This window comes from Xenopus tropicalis, chromosome 4 (assembly GCF_000004195.4).
Source record: "Xenopus tropicalis strain Nigerian chromosome 4, UCB_Xtro_10.0, whole genome shotgun sequence".
In the NCBI taxonomy this organism is placed as follows: domain Eukaryota; kingdom Metazoa; phylum Chordata; class Amphibia; order Anura; family Pipidae; genus Xenopus; species Xenopus tropicalis.
In genome coordinates, this window is record NC_030680.2 from 598541 (window position 1) to 620667 (window position 22127).

Consider the following 22127-nt stretch of genomic DNA (forward strand, 5'->3'; position numbering starts at 1 on the left):
CCCCCCTTACAGCAGTATATAGTGACAGTGAGTACCCCCCCTTACAGCAGTATATAGTGAGAGTGAGTACCCCCCCTTACAGCAGTATATAGTGAGAATGAGTACCCCCCTTACAGCAGTATATAGTGACAGTGAGTACCCCCCCTTACAGCAGTATATAGTGAGAGTGAGTACCCCCCCTTACAGCAGTATATAGTGAGAGTGAGTACCCCCCTTACAGCAGTATATAGTGACAGTGAGTACCCCCCCTTACAGCAGTATATAGTGAGAGTGAGTACCCCCCCTTACAGCAGTATATAGTGACAGTGAGTACCCCCCCTTACAGCAGTATATAGTGACAGTGAGTACCCCCCCTTACAGCAGTATATAGTGACAGTGAGTACCCCCCCTTACAGCAGTATATAGTGAGAGTGAGTACCCCCCCTTACAGCAGTATATAGTGACAGTGAGTACCCCCCTTACAGCAGTATATAGTGACAGTGAGTACCCCCCCTTACAGCAGTATATAGTGAGAGTGAGTACCCCCCTTACAGCAGTATATAGTGAGAGTGAGTACCCCCCCTTACAGCAGTATATAGTGACAGTGAGTACCCCCCCTTACAGCAGTATATAGTGACAGTGAGTACCCCCCCTTACAGCAGTATATAGTGACAGTGAGTACCCCCCCTTACAGCAGTATATAGTGACAGTGAGTACCCCCCCCTTACAGCAGTATATAGTGAGAGTGAGTACCTGGCAGCCCCCCCTTACAGCAGTATATAGTGACAGTGAGTACCCCCCCTTACAGCAGTATATAGTGACAGTGAGTACCCCCCCCTTACAGCAGTATATAGTGAGAGTGAGTACCTGGCAGCCCCCCCCTTACAGCAGTATATAGTGACAGTGAGTACCCCCCCTTACAGCAGTATATAGTGAGAGTGAGTACCCCCCCTTACAGCAGTATATAGTGAGAGTGAGTACCTGGCAGCCCCCCCCTTACAGCAGTATATAGTGAGAATGAGTACCCCCCCTTACAGCAGTATATAGTGACAGTGAGTACCCCCCCTTACAGCAGTATATAGTGACAGTGAGTACCCCCCCTTACAGCAGTATATAGTGACAGTGAGTACCCCCCCTTACAGCAGTATATAGTGACAGTGAGTACCCCCCCTTACAGCAGTATATAGTGACAGTGAGTACCTGGCAGCCCCCCCTTACAGCAGTATATAGTGAGAGTGAGTACCTGGCAGTGAGTACCCTTACAGCAGTATATAGTGAGAGTGAGTACCTGGCAGTTAGTACCCCCCCCCCCCCCGGCAGCAGAATGTGAGGCCCCCCCGGAGGTTGCACCCAGCAGGGATACAAATACGCCCTTTGTTGCCAGAAACACAAGGAGCCCTTTGACAAAGCAAATGCCCCGGTTCTAATGAAGCCAATCACGGCTGGAAACAGGGCTGGGGCAGGAGGAGAGGGCAACTCGATAGCGGGGCTAATACCCCAGGGAGCGCCACAGAGTTGCGCCACAGGAGATCGCTTGTGTTTAGGGCAACACGTGGGGCTGTTTAACTAGTGGCGGGGGCCGCGAGAGCGCCAGCTCCCTGCCCAACAGATAAGCGCTGTGCTGCCTGCGCTCTCAGGGGAGACAGGGTAGAGCTGCAGGGAATGGGCAGGGGATGAGGGGGGCAGTGCCAGCTCCCTGCCCAACAGATAAGCGCTGTGCTGCCTGCGCTCTCAGGGGAGACAGGGTAGAGCTGCAGGGGATGGGCAGGGGATAAGGGGGGCAGCGCCAGCTCCCTGCCCAACAGATAAGCGCTGTGCTGCCTGCGCTCTCAGGGGAGACAGGGTAGAGCTGCAGGGAATGGGCAGGGGATAAGGGGGGCAGCGCCAGCTCCCTGCCCAACAGATAAGCGCTGTGCTGCCTGCGCTCTCAGGGGAGACAGGGTAGAGCTGCAGGGAATGGGCAGGGGATAAGGGGGGCAGCGCCAGCTCCCTGCCCAACAGATAAGCGCTGTGCTGCCTGCGCTCTCAGGGGAGACAGGGTAGAGCTGCAGGGAATGGGCAGGGGATAAGGGGGGCAGCGCCAGCTCCCTGCCCAACAGATAAGCGCTGTGCTGCCTGCGCTCTCAGGGGAGACAGGGTAGAGCTGCAGGGAATGGGCAGGGGATAACGGGGTCACTGCAGCCCCCTGTCTGTGAGTCTATATATATAAACATTTCCCAGCATGCATCAGGCCTCCATAACACTGCACAGCATGCTGGGAGTTGAAGAAGCCGGTGGTCCCAGCACTGAGCACAGTCATTGGCTACAGTTCAACTGTGGGACTGCTCCCTCCAGGGATGGGGGCACGGGGGGGGGGGGGGTTCTGACCTGGAGCCCCGTATTGTCCGCTTGTCCTTCCTTCATGATGTGTGAGATGAAGAGACCACAGTTAAACTCCAGGCCCCCCCTCATACTCAGTCCCAGCCCATCGGGGTGAGTCCGGTCCAGTTTCACCTCCCTCAGCTTCCTGCCAATGGGAAAATAGCAGCCAATTAGCAGAGGGGTGTAAGTGCCCCAGGGGGTGAGACAGAGGGGTGTAAGTGCCCCAGGGGGCGAGACAGAGGGGTGTAAGTGCCCCAGGGGGCGAGACAGAGGGGTGTAAGTGCCCCAGGGGGTGAGACAGAGGGGTGTAAGTGCCCCAGGGGGCGAGACAGAGGGGTGTAAGTGCCCCAGGGGGCGAGACAGAGGGGTGTAAGTGCCCCAGGGGGCGAGACAGAGGGGTGTAAGTGCCCCAGGGGGTGAGACAGAGGGGTGTAAGTGCCCCAGGGGGTGAGACAGAGGGGTGTAAGTGCCCCAGGGGGCGAGACAGAGGGGTGTAAGTGCCCCAGGGGGTGAGACAGAGGGGTGTAAGTGCCCCAGGGGGTGAGACAGAGGGGTGTAAGTGCCCCAGGTGGTGAGACAGAGGGGTGTAAGTGCCCCAGGGGGCGAGACAGAGGGGTGTAAGTGCCCCAGGGGGTGAGACAGGGGGGTGTAAGTGCCCCAGGGGGTGAGACAGAGGGGTGTAAGTGCCCCAGGGGGTGAGACAGAGGGGTGTAAGTGCCCCAGGGGGCGAGACAGAGGGGTGTAAGTGCCCCAGGGGGTGAGACAGGGGGGTGTAAGTGCCCCAGGGGGTGAGACAGAGGGGTGTAAGTGCCCCAGGGGGCGAGACAGAGGGGTGTAAGTGCCCCAGGGGGTGAGACAGGGGGGTGTAAGTGCCCCAGGGGGTGAGACAGAGGGGTGTAAGTGCCCCAGGGGGCGAGACAGAGGGGTGTAAGTGCCCCAGGGGGTGAGACAGGGGGGTGTAAGTGCCCCAGGGGGTGAGACAGAGGGGTGTAAGTGCCCCAGGGGGTGAGACAGAGGGGTGTAAGTGCCCCAGGGGGTGAGACAGAGGGGTGTAAGTGCCCCAGGGGGTGAGACAGAGGGGTGTAAGTGCCCCAGGGGGTGAGACAGAGGGGTGTAAGTGCCCCAGGGGGTGAGACAGGGGGGTGTCAGTCCTCCCCCTGGGTCATTAAATCCAATCTCCCCCAGTACATGCTCAGACACAGGGGGGCAGAACTCTATACCTGGGTAAGTACCAGGCTGCTAGTGGGGCAAATGTGCACAGGCTCCAGGTTCTGTCCTCACTGTATTATTTACCCCATAAAGTACCCCACTGTGTGATTTACCCCGTAATGTAGAAATTACCCCACCAGATATGAATCCTGTCTCCCTAAGGGATAGTGTATAACATACAATAGATACAAAGTGACGGAAGCCCCCCCCCCATTTATTTGCCCCCTTGCCCCCCCTGCCCTCGGTACTGACCGTGACCGTTTCGGTGTCAGCTGATCATATTCCACTTGATGTTTTAACGGAATCAGCGGGCGAATGGCGTCAAACAGCGGCAGCCGGGAGGGGTCACTGATCACCAGTTTCAGGTCCCCCACAAAAACTGGGAGGTTCATAGACCTGAGGCACACAAAGTGTTAATGTGGGACACAGAGCTTGCACTTCAATGTAGCAAACAAATGGGATGGGGCAAATAGTGACGCTGTCATGCAGGGTTAGAATATACCCCCCCCCCGAGTGAATGGCTAAATGCCCCCCCCCAAACTGCCCAGTGCATAATATATCCCTCCCCCCCCCGAGTGAATCCCTGCCCCACTGAGCGCAGAGACAAATACCCCCAGGGCAATAATACGGGCAGCAAAAGGGGACCCTGGGTAACAGAAACATTATTTGCTGGGGAATATCATGTGACAGGCCAGGGGCAACGTGGAAATAGAGCAATAGCACCCCCTATGGCAGTGAATGGGTAAATACCCCCCCAGGGGACTGACAGGGGAATGGTTACATGATGCACAAATGAATAATTCAGGGGCCCATTGATGGGAGCCGAGGCGGCCGGGCTTTATGGACCCGCATCATTGAGTCGGACCTGAAACAGAACCCGGCTGAGCGGCCACACAATGAGCCCATGGAAACTTGCAGGGTACTGAGAGAGGGGTAACAAAACTGCCCCGGGGGGGGTAAATACTGAGAGAAGGGTAACAGTCCTGCACCAGGGGGGTAAATACTGAGAGAGGGGTAACAAAACTGCCCTGGGGGGCGTAATTACTGAGAGAGGGGTAACAAAACTGCCCCGGGGGGTAAATACTGAGAGAAGGGTAACAGACCTGCACCAGGGGGGTAAATACTGAGAGAGGGGTAACAAAACTGCCCTGGGGGGCGTAATTACTGAGAGAGGGGTAACAAAACTGCCCCGGGGGGTAAATACTGAGAGAAGGGTAACAGACCTGCACCAGGGGGGTAAATACTGAGAGAGGGGTAACAAAACTGCCCCGGGGGGGTAAATACTGAGAGAAGGGTAACAAAACTGCCCCGGGGAGTAAATACTGAGAGAGGGGTAACAAAACTGCCCTGGGGGGTAAATACTGAGAGAGGGGTAAAAAACCTGCACCAGGGGTAAATACTGAGAGAGGGGTAACAAAACTGCCCTGGGGGGGTAAATACTGAGAGAAGGGTAACAGACCTGCACCAGGGGGGTAAATAAGGAGAGATGGGTAACAAACCTGCACCAGGGGGGTAAATACTGATAGAGGGGTAACAAACCTGCACCGGGGGGGTTAAACTCGCTACAAGGGTGGGGAACCTGGGCACCTGGGGTACAGGAGGGGCAGCTCTTCCCTTAGAGTCAGGCCCAGGATTAATGGCGTTGGCCACTGATATTGGGGCTCAGGCTGACAGTCGGGGTTCCAGTTCTTCCCAAGGGGGTTCAGTTGGGTTGGGGTTCAGGGTTCAGTAAGGTTCTGCCCATTCTGTACGGACCTGGCTCTGTGCCAGGGGGCATTATTGGGCTGCAACAGGGAAGGGAAAACTGTCCCACAGTAGGGAGCGGGGATGTTACTGTACCCCGATAATTACACTGGCACCGCGAGCCCCAACCATGGCAACTGTGCCCACTAGCCCACCCTGCCTTGGCATTCTGCCCGGCGGCTGCATGTTGGCAGTGAGGGGGTTATCTGCCCGCGGGAGGGGCACCTGGGTGGCACTTACTGATAGTACATGCGCAGCACGTCGTACAGATAGTCCTTCTCTGCCTCATTGTCGATGCATTTCTCTACCTATAGGAGCGGAGAGATGTGTTACATCTACATACGGCCCAAGGGATTGTGGGAAAGGGAATGTTACTCCTCCCCCTCTGATATTCACTAAGCCCCAAGCAGTCTCTCCACAGGGGGCATCCAAACTGCCTCGGGGTCTACTCATAGCGGGACCCATCAGAACAGTAGGGTAACAAGGGCAAGGGAAGGGGCAAGATGGGGACAGTAGGGCTAGATGGAGACAGTAGGGCAAGATGGGGACAGTAGGGCAAGATGGAGACAGTAGGGCAAGATGGAGACAGTAGGGCAAGATGGGGACAGTAGGGCAAGATGGGGACAGTAGGGCAAGATGGAGACAGTAGGACAAGATGGAGACAGTAGGGCAAGATGGAGACAGTAGGGCAAGATGGGGACAGTAGGGCAAGATGGAGACAGTAGGGCAAGATGGAGACAGTAGAACAAGATGGGGACAGTAGGGCAAGATGGGGACAGTAGGGCAAGATGGGGACAGTAGGACAAGATGGAGACAGTAGGACAAGATGGAGACAGTAGGGCAAGATGGGGACAGTAGGGTAAGATGGAGACAGTAGGGCAAGATGGGGACAGTAGGGCAAGATGGAGACAGTAGGACAAGATGGAGACAGTAGGGCAAGATGGGGACAGTAGGGTAAGATGGGGACAGTAGGGCAAGATGGAGACAGTAGGGTAAGATGGAGACAGTAGGGCAAGATGGGGACAGTAGGGCAAGATGGAGACAGTAGGACAAGATGGAGACAGTAGGGCAAGATGGGGACAGTAGGGTAAGATGGGGACAGTAGGGCAAGATGGGGACAGTAGGGCAAGATGGAGACAGTAGGACAAGATGGAGACAGTAGGGCAAGATGGGGACAGTAGGGTAAGATGGGGACAGTAGGGTAAGATGGAGACAGTAGGGCAAGATGGGGACAGTAGGGCAAGATGGGGACAGTAGGGCAAGATGGGGACAGTAGAGCAAGATGGGGACAGTAGGGCAAGATGGAGACAGTAGGGCAAGATGGGGACAGTAGGGCAAGATGGAGACAGTAGGGTAAGATGGGGACAGTAGGGCAAGATGGAGACAGTAGGGCAAGATGGGGACAGTAGGGCAAGATGGAGAAAGTAGGGTAAGATGGGGACAGTAGGGCAAGATGGAGACAGTAGGGCAAGATGGGGACAGTAGGGCAAGATGGGGACAGTAGGGTAAGATGGGGACAGTAGGGTAAGATGGAGACAGTAGGACAAGATGGGAACAGTAGGACAAGATGGAGACAGTAGGACAAGATGGGGACAGTAGGGCAAGATGGGGACAGTAGGGTAAGATGGAGACAGTAGGACAAGATGGAGACAGTAGGACAAGATGGGGACAGTAGGGCAAGATGGGGACAGTAGGGCAAGATGGGGACGGTAGGGTAAGATGGGGACGGTAGGGTAAGATGGAGACAGTAGGACAAGATGGGAACAGTAGGACAAGATGGAGACAGTAGGACAAGATGGGGACAGTAGGGCAAGATGGGGACAGTAGGGTAAGATGGAGACAGTAGGGCAAGATGGAGACAGTAGGACAAGATGGGGACAGTAGGACAAGATGGAGACAGTAGGGCAAGATGGAGACAGTAGGGCAAGATGGAGACAGTAGGGCAAGATGGAGACAGTAGGACAAGATGGGGACAGTAGGACAAGATGGAGACAGTAGGGCAAGATGGAGACAGTAGGGCAAGATGGGGACAGTAGGGCAAGATGGGGACAGTAGGGCAAGATGGAGACAGTAGGGCAAGATGGAGACAGTAGGGCAAGATGGGGACAGTAGGGCAAGATGGAGACAGTAGGGCAAGATGGGGACAGTAGGGCAAGATGGAGACAGTAGGACAAGATGGGGACAGTAGGGCAAGATGGGGACAGTAGGACAAGATGGAGACAGTAGATTCCAGGACAAGATGAAGGTGGAACCCCGAGACAGCCGCACTTTATACAAACATTGGGGTGCAAATGCTGAAGGACAATAACATCCCAAGTAAATAAGGTCTCAATAACCAGGGGGAGAGGCCGTACCTGGGACTGTATATATTGCCGGAAGAAGATCTTTAGGAGACGTTGGGGCCGTTCCCTGATATAACACATACCCCCCAATAGGGCAGGGTAACCCCTTAACTGCCAGAAAGGTGCCGGAGCTGCTATTCCCAGAGCTGAACGAGTGAGAATGTGACTGTTCTGCCGCTGCGCTCACTTTGTACTCAGCCAGACTGGGATCACATTACTGGGTAGGGACTGGGGCTGTGGGATAGCAGGTATAGTAGGGAGAGATGGTGCCTATAGTAGCAGTGGGGGGATAATAGCCTCTGGGAAGGGACTGGGGCTGTGGGATAGCAGGTATAGTAGGGAGAGATGGTGCCTATAGTAGCAGTGGGGGGATAATAGCCTCTGGGAAGGAACTGGGGCTGTGGGATAGCAGGTATAGTAGGGAGAGATGGTGCCTATAGTAGCAGTGGGATAATAGCCTCTGGGAAGGGACTGGGGCTGTGGGATAGCAGGTATAGTAGGGAGAGATGGTGCCTATAGTAGCAGTGGGGGGATAATAGCCTCTGGGAAGGGACTGGGGCTGTGGGATAGCAGGTATAGTAGGGAGAGATGGTGCCTATAGTAGCAGTGGGATAATAGCCTCTGGGAAGGGACTGGGGCTGTGGGATAGCAGGTATAGTAGGGAGAGATGGTGCCTATAGTAGCAGTGGGATAATAGCCTCTGGGAAGGGACTGTGGCTGTGGGATAGCAGGTATAGTAGGGAGAGATGGTGCCTATAGTAGCAGTGGGATAATAGCCTCTGGGAAGGGACTGGGGCTGTGGGATAGCAGGTATAGTAGGGAGAGATGGTGCCTATAGTAGCAGTGGGGGGATAATAGCCTCTGGGAAGGGACTGGGGCTGTGGGATAGCAGGTATAGTAGGGAGAGATGGTGCCTATAGTAGCAGTGGGGGGATAATAGCCTCTGGGAAGGGACTGGGGCTGTGGGATAGCAGGTATAGTAGGGAGAGATGGTGCCTATAGTAGCAGTGGGGGGATAATAGCCTCTGGGAAGGGACTGTGGCTGTGGGATAGCAGGTATAGTAGGGAGAGATGGTGCCTATAGTAGCAGTGGGATAATAGCCTCTGGGAAGGGACTGGGGCTGTGGGATAGCAGGTATAGTAGGGAGAGATGGTGCCTATAGTAGCAGTGGGGGGGGGGGGGGTAATAGCCTCTGGGAAGGGACTGGGGCTGTGGGATAGCAGGTATAGTAGGGAGAGATGGTGCCTATAGTAGCAGTGGGGGGGGGGATAATAGCCTCTGGGAAGGGACTGGGGCTGTGGGATAGCAGGTATAGTAGGGAGAGATGGTGCCTATAGTAGCAGTGGGGGGATAATAGCCTCTGGGAAGGGACTGGGGCTGTGGGATAGCAGGTATAGTAGGGAGAGATGGTGCCTATAGTAGCAGTGGGGGGATAATAGCCTCTGGGAAGGGACTGGGACTGTGGGATAGCAGGTATAGTAGGGAGAGATGGTGCCTATAGTAGCAGTGGGATAATAGCCTCTGGGAAGGAACTGGGGCTGTGGGATAGCAGGTATAGTAGGGAGAGATGGTGCCTATAGTAGCAGTGGGGGGATAATAGCCTCTGGGAAGGGACTGGGGCTGTGGGATAGCAGGTATAGTAGGGAGAGATGGTGCCTATAGTAGCAGTGGGATAATAGCCTCTGGGAAGGGACTGTGGCTGTGGGATAGCAGGTATAGTAGGGAGAGATGGTGCCTATAGTAGCAGTGGGGGGATAATAGCCTCTGGGAAGGGACTGGGGCTGTGGGATAGCAGGTATAGTAGGGAGAGATGGTGCCTATAGTAGCAGTGGGGGGATAATAGCCTCTGGGAAGGGACTGGGGCTGTGGGATAGCAGGTATAGTAGGGAGAGATGGTGCCTATAGTAGCAGTGGGGGGATAATAGCCTCTGGGAAGGGACTGTGGCTGTGGGATAGCAGGTATAGTAGGGAGAGATGGTGCCTATAGTAGCAGTGGGATAATAGCCTCTGGGAAGGGACTGGGGCTGTGGGATAGCAGGTATAGTAGGGAGAGATGGTGCCTATAGTAGCAGTGGGATAATAGCCTCTGGGAAGGGACTGGGGCTGTGGGATAGCAGGTATAGTAGGGAGAGATGGTGCCTATAGTAGCAGTGGGGGGGGGGATAATAGCCTCTGGGAAGGGACTGGGGCTGTGGGATAGCAGGTATAGTAGGGAGAGATGGTGCCTATAGTAGCAGTGGGGGGATAATAGCCTCTGGGAAGGGACTGGGGCTGTGGGATAGCAGGTATAGTAGGGAGAGATGGTGCCTATAGTAGCAGTGGGATAATAGCCTCTGGGAAGGGACTGGGGCTGTGGGATAGCAGGTATAGTAGGGAGAGATGGTGCCTATAGTAGCAGTGGGATAATAGCCTCTGGGAAGGGACTGGGGCTGTGGGATAGCAGGTATAGTAGGGAGAGATGGTGCCTATAGTAGCAGTGGGGGGATAATAGCCTCTGGGAAGGGACTGGGGCTGTGGGATAGCAGGTATAGTAGGGAGAGATGGTGCCTATAGTAGCAGTGGGGGGATAATAGCCTCTGGGAAGGGACTGGGGCTGTGGGATAGCAGGTATAGTAGGGAGAGATGGTGCCTATAGTAGCAGTGGGGGGATAATAGCCTCTGGGAAGGGACTGGGGCTGTGGGATAGCAGGTATAGTAGGGAGAGATGGTGCCTATAGTAGCAGTGGGGGGATAATAGCCTCTGGGAAGGGACTGGGACTGTGGGATAGCAGGTATAGTAGGGAGAGATGGTGCCTATAGTAGCAGTGGGGGGATAATAGCCTCTGGGAAGGGACTGGGGCTGTGGGATAGCAGGTATAGTAGGGAGAGATGGTGCCTATAGTAGCAGTGGGGGGATAATAGCCTCTGGGAAGGGACTGTGGCTGTGGGATAGCAGGTATAGTAGGGAGAGATGGTGCCTATAGTAGCAGTGGGATAATAGCCTCTGGGAAGGGACTGGGGCTGTGGGATAGCAGGTATAGTAGGGAGAGATGGTGCCTATAGTAGCAGTGGGATAATAGCCTCTGGGAAGGGACTGGGGCTGTGGGATAGCAGGTATAGTAGGGAGAGATGGTGCCTATAGTAGCAGTGGGGGGATAATAGCCTCTGGGAAGGGACTGGGGCTGTGGGAATAGCAGGTATAGTAGGGAGAGATGGTGCCTATAGTAGCAGTGGGGGGATAATAGCCTCTGGGAAGGGACTGGGGCTGTGGGATAGCAGGTATAGTAGGGAGAGATGGTGCCTATAGTAGCAGTGGGGGGATAATAGCCTCTGGGAAGGGACTGGGGCTGTGGGATAGCAGGTATAGTAGGGAGAGATGGTGCCTATAGTAGCAGTGGGGGGATAATAGCCTCTGGGAAGGGACTGTGGCTGTGGGATAGCAGGTATAGTAGGGAGAGATGGTGCCTATAGTAGCAGTGGGATAATAGCCTCTGGGAAGGGACTGGGGCTGTGGGATAGCAGGTATAGTAGGGAGAGATGGTGCCTATAGTAGCAGTGGGATAATAGCCTCTGGGAAGGGACTGGGGCTGTGGGATAGCAGGTATAGTAGGGAGAGATGGTGCCTATAGTAGCAGTGGGGGGATAATAGCCTCTGGGAAGGGACTGGGGCTGTGGGAATAGCAGGTATAGTAGGGAGAGATGGTGCCTATAGTAGCAGTGGGGGGATAATAGCCTCTGGGAAGGGACTGGGGCTGTGGGATAGCAGGTATAGTAGGGAGAGATGGTGCCTATAGTAGCAGTGGGGGGATAATAGCCTCTGGGAAGGGACTGGGGCTGTGGGATAGCAGGTATAGTAGGGAGAGATGGTGCCTATAGTAGCAGTGGGGGGATAATAGCCTCTGGGAAGGGACTGGGGCTGTGGGATAGCAGGTATAGTAGGGAGAGATGGTGCCTATAGTAGCAGTGGGGGGATAATAGCCTCTGGGAAGGGACTGGGGCTGTGGGATAGCAGGTATAGTAGGGGAGAGATGGTGCCTATAGTAGCAGTGGGATAATAGCCTCTGGGAAGGGACTGGGGCTGTGGGATAGCAGGTATAGTAGGGAGAGATGGTGCCTATAGTAGCAGTGGGGGGATAATAGCCTCTAGGAAGGGACTGGGGCTGTGGGATAGCAGGTATAGTAGGGAGAGATGGTGCCTATAGTAGCAGTGGGATAATAGCCTCCGGGAAGGGACTGGGGCTGTGGGATAGCAGGTATAGTAGGGAGAGATGGTGCCTATAGTAGCAGTGGGATAATAGCCTCTGGGAAGGGACTGGGGCTGTGGGATAGCAGGTATAGTAGGGAGAGATGGTGCCTATAGTAGCAGTGGGGGGATAATAGCCTCTGGGAAGGGACTGGGGCTGTGGGATAGCAGGTATAGTAGGGAGAGATGGTGCCTATAGTAGCAGTGGGGGGATAATAGCCTCTGGGAAGGGACTGGGGCTGTGGGATAGCAGGTATAGTAGGGAGAGATGGTGCCTATAGTAGCAGTGGGGGGATAATAGCCTCTGGGAAGGGACTGGGGCTGTGGGATAGCAGGTATAGTAGGGAGAGATGGTGCCTATAGTAGCAGTGGGGGGATAATAGCCTCTGGGAAGGGACTGGGGCTGTGGGATAGCAGGTATAGTAGGGAGAGATGGTGCCTATAGTAGCAGTGAGGGGATAATAGCCTCTGGGAAGGGACTGGGGCTGTGGGATAGCAGGTATAGTAGGGAGAGATGGTGCCTATAGTAGCAGTGGGGGGATAATAGCCTCTGGGAAGGGACTGGGGCTGTGGGATAGCAGGTATAGTAGGGAGAGATGGAGCCTATAGTAACAGTGGGGGGATAATAGCCTCTGGGAAGGGACTGGGGCTGTGGGATAGCAGGTATAGTAGGGAGAGATGGTGCCTATAGTAGCAGTGGGATAATAGCCTCTGGGAAGGGACTGGGGCTGTGGGATAGCAGGTATAGTAGGGAGAGATGGTGCCTATAGTAGCAGTGGGGGGATAATAGCCTCTGGGAAGGGACTGGGGCTGTGGAATAGCAGGTATAGTAGGGAGAGATGGTGCCTATAGTAGCAGTGGGGGGGGGGGCAGTTACAGAAGGGGACACCCTAATTTCCTGTTAGTTGATGCCCCCAGTGTCCCAGTCACTAAGACTTTTTGCCCCCTAACTGGGCAGTAGCCAATAACCCCCCAGGAGTAACCCTATTATGGGCCCCAGGGTAATGAGCCAATCAGCAGCAGATTAAGCAGATGGACTGATCCATTGTGGAAGGGAGGGATGGTCGGTTCCATTCTTGTGCTGTCACATAAATCAGAGCACTCAATAGGCCAATTAGTTGCCCAGATGCCAACGACCCGCCCTCCTGTTACTGGGAGAGGGGGGGGTGGGAATAATGAGAGTAAGGGTGCAAATAGGACACATGGGGGGGCACTAGTGCTGGGGTATTTACTCATCTCACAGGGGCACTATAACAAACTAAGTGCCAATCATACGTTGGTGGGTGTGGCCATCTCCTGGGAATCTTGGGAGAACTGGCGTTGGTAAATAAGCCCCAATGCGCCTAATTCTCCTGACTCCGCCCACACATCCCTTTGTACTTTGTGCTGCAGCCGTAAAGGCAGAGGATTATGGGTAACTCCCAGTGCAAAGTGTCAGGGGGGGGGGGGTGAGAGGAACTGTGCGATCTGGGCCGGTCAGTACATAACTACCCTAGTTAGTGCGTATATACCCCGGTCAGTACATATCTACCCTAGTTAGTACATATATACCCCGGTCAGTACATATCTACCCTAGTTAGTACATATATACCCCGGTCAGTACATATCTACCCTAGTTAGTGCGTATATACCCCGGTCAGTACATATCTACCCTAGTTAGTGCGTATATACCCCGGTCAGTACATAACTACCCTAGTTAGTGCGTATATACCCCGGTCAGTACATATCTACCCTAGTTAGTGCGTATATACCCCGGTCAGTACATATCTACCCTAGTTAGTGCGTATATACCCCGGTCAGTACATAACTACCCTAGTTAGTGCGTATATACCCCGGTCAGTACATAACTACCCTAGTTAGCGCGTATATACCCCGGTCAGTACATATCTACCCTAGTTAGTGCGTATATACCCCGGTCAGTACATATCTACCCTAGTTAGTGCGTATATACCCCGGTCAGTACATATCTACCCTAGTTAGTGCGTATATACCCCGGTCAGTACATATCTACCCTAGTTAGTGTGTATATACCCCGGTCAGTACATATCTACCCTAGTTAGTGCATATATACCCCGGTCAGTACATATCTACCCTAGTTAGCGCGTATATACCCCAGTCAGTACATATCTACCCTAGTTAGTGCATATATACCCCGGTCAGTACATATCTACCCTAGTTAGTGTGTATATACCCCGGTCAGTACATATCTACCCTAGTTAGTGCGTATATACCCCGGTCAGTACATATCTACCCTAGTTAGTGCGTATATACCCCGGTCAGTACATATCTACCCTAGTTAGTGCATATATACCCCGGTCAGTACATATCTACCCTAGTTAGTGCGTATATACCCCGGTCAGTACATATCTACCCTAGTTAGTGCGTATATACCCCGGTCAGTACATATCTACCCTAGTTACTGCGTATATACCCCGGTCAGTACATATCTACCCTAGTTAGTGCGTATATACCCCGGTCAGTACATATCTACCCTAGTTAGTGCATATATACCCCGGTCAGTACATATCTACCCTAGTTAGTGCGTATATACCCCGGTCAGTACATATCTACCCTAGTTACTGCGTATATACCCCGGTCAGTACATATCTACCCTAGTTAGTGCGTATATACCCCGGTCAGTACATATCTACCCTAGTTAGTGTGTATATACCCCTGTCAGTACATATCTACCCTAGTTAGTGCGTATATACCCCGGTCAGTACATATCTACCCTAGTTAGTGCGTATATACCCCGGTCAGTACATATCTACCCTAGTTAGTGCATATATACCCCGGTCAGTACATATCTACCCTAGTTAGTGCGTATATACCCCGGTCAGTACATATCTACCCTAGTTAGTGCGTATATACCCCGGTCAGTACATATCTACCCTAGTTAGTGCGTATATACCCCGGTCAGTACATATCTACCCTAGTTAGTGCGTATATACCCCGGTCAGTACATATCTACCCTAGTTACTGCGTATATACCCCGGTCAGTACATATCTACCCTAGTTACTGCGTATATACCCCGGTCAGTACATATCTACCCTAGTTAGTGCGTATATACCCCGGTCAGTACATATCTACCCTAGTTAGTGCGTATATACCCCGGTCAGTACATAAGTACCCTAGTTAGTGCGTATATACCCCGGTCAGTACATATCTACCCTAGTTAGTGCGTATATACCCCGGTCAGTACATATCTACCCTAGTTAGTGCGTATATACCCCGGTCAGTACATATCTACCCTAGTTAGTGCGTATATACCCCGGTCAGTACATAACTACCCTAGTTAGTGCGTATATACCCCGGTCAGTACTTATCTACCCTAGTTAGTGCGTATATACCCCGGTCAGTACATATCTACCCTAGTTAGTGCGTATATACCCCGGTCAGTACATAACTACCCTAGTTAGTGCGTATATACCCCGGTCAGGAAATAACTACCCTAGTTAGTGCGTATATACCCCGGTCAGTACATAACTACCCTAGTTAGTGCGTATATACCCCCGGTCAGTACTTATCTACCCTAGTTAGTGCTTATATACCCCGGTCAGTACATATCTACCCTAGTTAGTGCGTATATACCCCGGTCAGTACATATCTACCCTAGTTAGTGCGTATATACCCCGGTCAGTACTTATCTACCCTAGTTAGTGCGTATATACCCCGGTCAGTACATATCTACCCTAGTTAGTGCGTATATACCCCGGTCAGTACATAACTACCCTAGTTAGTGCGTATATACCTCGGTCAGTACTTATCTACCCTAGTTAGTGCGTATATACCCCGGTCAGTACATATCTACCCTAGTTAGTGCGTATATACCCCGGTCAGTACATAACTACCCTAGTTAGTGCGTATATACCCCGGTCAGTACATAACTACCCTAGTTAGTGCGTATATACCCCGGTCAGTACATAACTACCCTAGTTAGTGCGTATATACCCCGGTCAGTACTTATCTACCCTAGTTAGTGCGTATATACCCCGGTCAGTACTTATCTACCCTAGTTAGTGCGTATATACCCCGGTCAGTACATATCTACCATAGTTAGTGCATTTATACCCCGGTCAGTACATATCTACCCTAGTTAGTGCGTATATACCCCGGTCAGTACTTATCTACCCTAGTTAGTGCGTATATACCCCGGTCAGTACATATCTACCCTAGTTAGTGCGTATATACCCCGGTCAGTACATATCTACCATAGTTAGTGCATTTATACCCCGGTCAGTACATATCTACCCTAGTTAGTGCGTATATACCCCGGTCAGTACTTATCTACCCTAGTTAGTGCGTATATACCCCGGTCAGTACTTATCTACCCTAGTTAGTGCGTATATACCCCAGTCAGTACATATCTACCCTAGTTAGTGCTTATATACCCCAGTCAGTACATATCTACCCTAGTTAGTGCATATATACCCCGGTCAGTACATAACTACCCTAGTTAGTGTATATATACCCCGGTCAGTACATATCTACCCTAGTTAGTGCGTATATACCCCGGTCAGTACATATCTACCCTAGTTAGTGCTTATATACCCCGGTCAGTACATATCTACCCTAGTTAGTGCTTATATACCCCAGTCAGTACATATCTACCCTAGTTAGTGCTTATATACCCCGGTCAGTACATATCTACCCTAGTTAGTGCTTATATACCCCGGTCAGTACATAACTACCCTAGTTAGTGCTTATATACCCCGGTCAGTACATATCTACCCTAGTTAGTGTGTATATACCCCGGTCAGTACATATCTACCCTAGTTAGTGTGTATATACCCCGGTCAGTACATATCTACCCTAGTTAGTGCTTATATACCCCGGTCAGTACATATCTACCCTAGTTAGTGCGTATATACCCCGGTCAGTACATATCTACCCTAGTTAGTGTGTATATACCCCGGTCAGGAAATACAGGAAATGATTGGGCCCAAGAGCTTGCAGTTTATTAGTGAGAGAGTGCCGGGGGAGAGGAGCGGCTGCCATCACTGATACAGGAAATGATTGGGCCCAAGAGCTTGCAGTTTATTAGTGAGAGAGTGCCGGGGGAGAGGAGCGGCTGCCATCACTGATACAGGAAATGATTGGGCCCAAGAGCTTGCAGTTTATTAGTGAGAGAGTGCCGGGGGAGAGGAGCCGCTGCCATCACTGATACAGGAAATGATTGGGCCCAAGAGCTTGCAGTTTATTAGTGAGAGAGTGCCGGGGGAGAGGAGCCGCTGCCATCACTGATACAGGAAATGATTGGGCCCAAGAGCTTGCAGTTTATTAGTGAGAGAGTGCCGGGGGAGAGGAGCCGGTGCCATCACTGATACAGGAAATGATTGGGCCCAAGAGCTTGCAGTTTATTAGTGAGAGAGTGCCGGGGGAGAGGAGCCGGTGCCATTGCCCAGGGAAGGAGCCTTCGGGGCTGAGTTGTACCTCAGGGTCCATAGTCCAAGTGAGAGTGTTGGTGGCCGGAACCTTCCCTGGGAAGCACTTACTTCCCTCCCCAGCAGCCCCAGGGCAGTAAGGGGGGGGGGGGTACAGGGGGTACATGGAGGGTATATGGGGGGTATCCCTTACCTTGTGCCGGAACTCTCTGGCTATCTTCCTCTCCATGGTGCCAGGCTGCAGCCGGTGCCAGGTGTGTGATGGGTCCCTTAGGCTCTCCCTCCTCCTCCTCCTCCTCCTCCTCCTCCTCCTCCTCCTGCTGCTCCTGGGAGCTAAACATGCAGGGGGGAGGGGAATGGCATGTAAATTACTTTCTCATTGGCTGCCTGAGCAAACTAACACTTCACTTCTGTGACACCTGTGTTCTTATTGGTCAGAGCTGTCCCCTCTTCCCTGATCATTTTCTGTGTCTCTTCCACCAGGAACAGCTGGTCCCGCACACAAACTGTTCCCTCCTGCCCGGTACCTACCCCCTGGGTTATTCACTCTCTGCCAGGAACAGCTGGTCCCGCACACAAACTGTTCCCTTCTGCCCGGTACCTACCCCCTGGGTTATTCACTCTCTGCCAGGTACAGCTGGTCCCGCACACAAACTGTTCCCTTCTGCCCGGTACCTACCCCCTGGGTTATTCACTCTCTGCCAGGTACAGCTGGTCCCGCACACAAACTGTTCCCTTCTGCCCGGTACCTACCCCCTGGGTTATTCACTCTCTGCCAGGAACAGCTGGTCCCGCACACAAACTGTTCCCTTCTGCCCGGTACCTACCCCCTGGGTTATTCACTCTCTGCCAGGTACAGCTGGTCCCGCACACAAACTGTTCCCTCCTGCCCGGTACCTACCCCCTGGGTTATTCACTCTCTGCCAGGAACAGCTGGTCCCGCACACAAACTGTTCCCTTCTGCCCGGTACCTACCCCCTGGGTTATTCACTCTCTGCCAGGAACAGCTGGTCCCGCACACAAACTGTTCCCTTCTGCCCGGTACCTACCCCCTGGGTTATTCACTCTCTGCCAGGTACAGCTGGTCCCGCACACAAACTGTTCCCTTCTGTGCATTATCCAATGTCTCCTTCTCACGTGGTTCCTCAGCACTTGGACCGTTCTGTAATGGCATAAGTAGATCCCAGCTCCATCCCAGTTGGTTCTATATGGGCAAGCTTGGGTTGGTTCTGTGCATCATCCAATGTCTCCTTTTCACGTGGTTCACGTGGTTGGATAATGCACAGAACCAACCGGAGCTTGCCCATATAGAACCAACTGGGATGGAGCTGGGATCTACTGATGCCATTACAGACCAGTCCAAGTGCTGAGGAACCACGTGAGAAGGAGACACTGGATGATGCCCAGAACCAACCTGAGCTTGCCTGTATAGAGCCAACTGGGATGGAGCTGGGATCTACTGATCATTACAGAACGGTCCCAGTGCTGAGGAACCACGTGAGAAGGAGACACTGGATGATGCACAGAACCAACCCGATCTTGCCCGTATAGAGCCAACTAGGATGGAGCTGGGATCTACTGATCATTACAGAACAGTCCGAGTGCTGAGGAACCACGTGAGAAGGAGACATTGGATAATGCACAGAACCAACCCAAGCTTGCCCATATAGAGCCAACTGGGATGGAGCTGGGATCTACTGATCATTACAGAACGGTCCCAGTGCTGTGGAACCACGTGAGAAGGAGACACTGGATGATGCCCAGAACCAACCCGAGCTTGCCCGTATTGAGCCAACTGGGATGGAGCTGGGATCTACTGATCATTACAGAACGGTCCCAGTGCTGTGGAACCACGTGTGAAGGAGACACTGGATGATGCCCAGAACCAACCCAAGCTTGCCCGTATTGAGCCAACTGGGATGGAGCTGGGATCTACTGATCATTACAGAATGGTCCGAGTGCTGAGGAACCACGTGTGAAGGAGACATTGGATGATGCACAGAACCAACCCGAGCTTGCCCGTATAGCGCCAACTGGGATGGAGCTGGGATCTACTGATCATTACAGAACGGTCCCAGTGCTAAGGAACCACGTGAGAAGGAGACATTGGATGATGCACAGAACCAACCCGAGCTTGTCCATATAGAGCCAACTGGGATGGAGCTGGGATCTACTGATCATTACAGAACGGTCCGAGTGCTGAGGAACCACGTGAGAAGGAGACACTGGATGATGGACAGAACCAACCCGAGCTTGTCCATATAGAACCAACTGGGATGGAGCTGGGATCTACTGATCATTACAGAACGGTCCCAGTGCTAAGGAACCACGTGAGAAGGAGACACTGGATGATGGACAGAACCAACCCGAGCTTGTCCATATAGAGCCAACTGGGATGGAGCTGGGATCTACTGATCATTACAGAACGGTCCGAGTGCTGAGGAACCACGTGAGAAGGAGACATTGGATGATGCCCAGAACTTGTGGTCAGTTGGGTCCATGTTCCAGACAACAAACCAAGGACAATGAGATTATTAGTAAAGTTCTGCCAAACGTCCCTAATTAGCTCTGCCCGGAAAATTCCAAATTCTTCCTCTGTTATTCAGGCCCATCATTCAGCAACTCTCCCTTACTGTGCAGATCTTAATCTGTCCCCCAAGTCACACTCTGCTGGGCTTTCCTCCTCCCAGGGTGGCACAGGTCGGAGGGTGTTGGCCAAACCTCCTTGGAGATATGTGGGCAGCCCCCCTATCTACCTACCTACCTTGTGTGAGAGATACAGTACCTATGAGCGCAGTAGCATACCAGTTACCTGGCAACAGTCGGGCCATTCTAACGGGGGAAACCCACCCTTGTGGCAGGTAATAAGGTAATAAGGGCCGGGGGCAATAAATAGTGGTTGGTACCGGTGCCACTGAACATGGGCACCACAAAGCCTAGAGGTTGTATAGTCGCTGGCAGATAATAAGGGCCGGGGGGCAATAAATAGTGGTTGGTACCGGTGCCACTGAACATGGGCACCACAAAGCCTAGAGGTTGTATAGTCGCTGGCAGATAATAAGGGCCGGGGGGCAATAAATAGTGTTTGGTAGCGGTGCCACTGAACATGGGCACCACAAAGCCTAGAGGTTGTATAGTCACTGGCAGATAATAAGGGCCGGGGGGCAATAAATAGTGGTTGGTAAGAATCAGCGGCATTATGCGGGGTGGGAGGGATTGAGCAGATAAGCGGTTCCCTGAGATCCAGTAACACGGTTCCGCCCCAGGAATGCCTAAATCCCCCACTTATTGCTCTGGCACATAAAGAGCTTACAGCATTGCGGTGCCCTCAGTGATTGGGATAAATGTGCGGCCGGGGCAAGTATGAAACCCAAGGCGCCGGGCTGCCCCCTGTGTAATCACTTGCTGTTAACAGACTTGTTGCTAAGGACCGGACAATAAGAACTTCTGTGCTGAAACCCGTTTGGGTCGTTCCTCCTGCCTCTCTTACTGTATATTGTTATGTGATGGGAATCTCCTAGGGAAATATTTATTATTACCCCAGGGCAGTAAAGCTGGCAATACACTTGACACTGCACGCTGAGTTGCCAGCTTGTGGCCCTTGTATGGGGACCTCAGAGAGTTCTGCCCAATATTTGCCCAAATATCTGAATCCACGGGTGAGGAGCACTGATGCTGACAGGCCACCATAGAACCCCAGTGATATGAGATTGGCCGCCATTGGGTGACTGACCAGGTGTAAATGTGCCCAGTGTGCGCCATTTATTTCCCATGACTCCCTGGGTTTGTGCCCAGGTGTAAATGTGCCCAGTGTGCGCCATTTATTTCCCATGACTCCACAGGTTTGTGCCCAGGTGTAAATGTGCCCAGTGTGCGCCATTTATTTCCCATGACTCCCCGGGTTTGTGCCCAGGTGTAAATGTGCCCAGTGTGCGCCATTTATTTCCCATGACTCCACAGGTTTGTGCCCAGGTGTAAATGTGCCCAGTGTGCGCCATTTATTTCCCATGACTCCCCGGGTTTGTGCCCAGGTGTAAATGTGCCCAGTGTGCGCCATTTATTTCCCATGACTCCACAGGTTTGTGCCCAGGTGTAAATGTGCCCAGTGTGCGCCATTTATTTCCCATGACTCCCCGGGTTTGTGCCCAGGTGTCAATGTGCCCAGTGTGCGCCATTTATTTCCCATGACTCCACGGGTTTGTGCCCAGGTATAAATGTGCCCAGTGTGCGCCATTTTTTTCCCATGACTCCACAGGTTTGTGCCCAGGTGTAAATGTGCCCAGTGTACGCCATTTATTTCCCATGACTCAACGGGTTTGTGCCCAGGTGTAAATGTGCCCAGTGTGCGCCATTTATTTCCCATGACTCCCCGGGTTTGTGCCCAGGTGTAAATGTGCCCAGTGTGCGCCATTTATTTCCCATGACTCCCCGGGTTTGTGCCCAGGTGTAAATGTGCCCAGTGTGCGCCATTTATTTCCCATGACTCCACAGGTTTGTGCCCAGGTGTCAATGTGCCCAGTGTGCGCCATTTATTTCCCAGGACTCCACGGGTTTGTGCCCAGGTGTAAATGTGCCCAGTGTGCGCCATTTATTTCCCATGACTCCACAGGTTTGTGCCCAGGTGTAAATGTGCCCAGTGTGCGCCATTTATTTCCCATGACTCCACGGTTTAGTGCCCAGGTGTCAATGTGCCCAGTGTGCGCCATTTATTTCCCATGACTCCACAGGTTTGTGCCCAGGTGTAAATGTGCCCAGTGTGCGCCATTTATTTCCCATGACTCCAAAGGTTTGTGCCCAGGTGTAAATGTGCCCAGTGTACGCCATTTATTTCCCATGACTCCCCGGGTTTGTGCCCAGGTGTAAATGTGCCCAGTGTGCGCCATTT

The 22127-nt window shown here is 52.8% G+C and overlaps 1 protein-coding gene across 10 annotated transcripts in view; it reads right to left on the reverse strand.

The window, feature by feature from the left end:
- ush1c (USH1 protein network component harmonin) overlaps positions 1–17543 on the reverse strand; it is a 66224-nt gene extending 48681 nt beyond the window's left edge. For 9 of the 10 annotated variants that reach the window (XM_031899759.1, XM_031899757.1, XM_031899754.1 and 6 more), the window contains exons 1-4: positions 17436–17543; positions 5533–5600; positions 3802–3945; positions 2347–2485 (exon numbers count right to left, since the gene is read on the reverse strand). In XM_031899759.1, the coding sequence (XP_031755619.1) occupies positions 2347–2485; positions 3802–3945; positions 5533–5600; positions 17436–17471 (387 nt within the window). In that variant the 5' untranslated portion in view covers positions 17472–17543. 10 annotated transcript variants of the gene reach the window in all.
- Positions 17544–22127: the final 4584 nt, after the last annotated feature.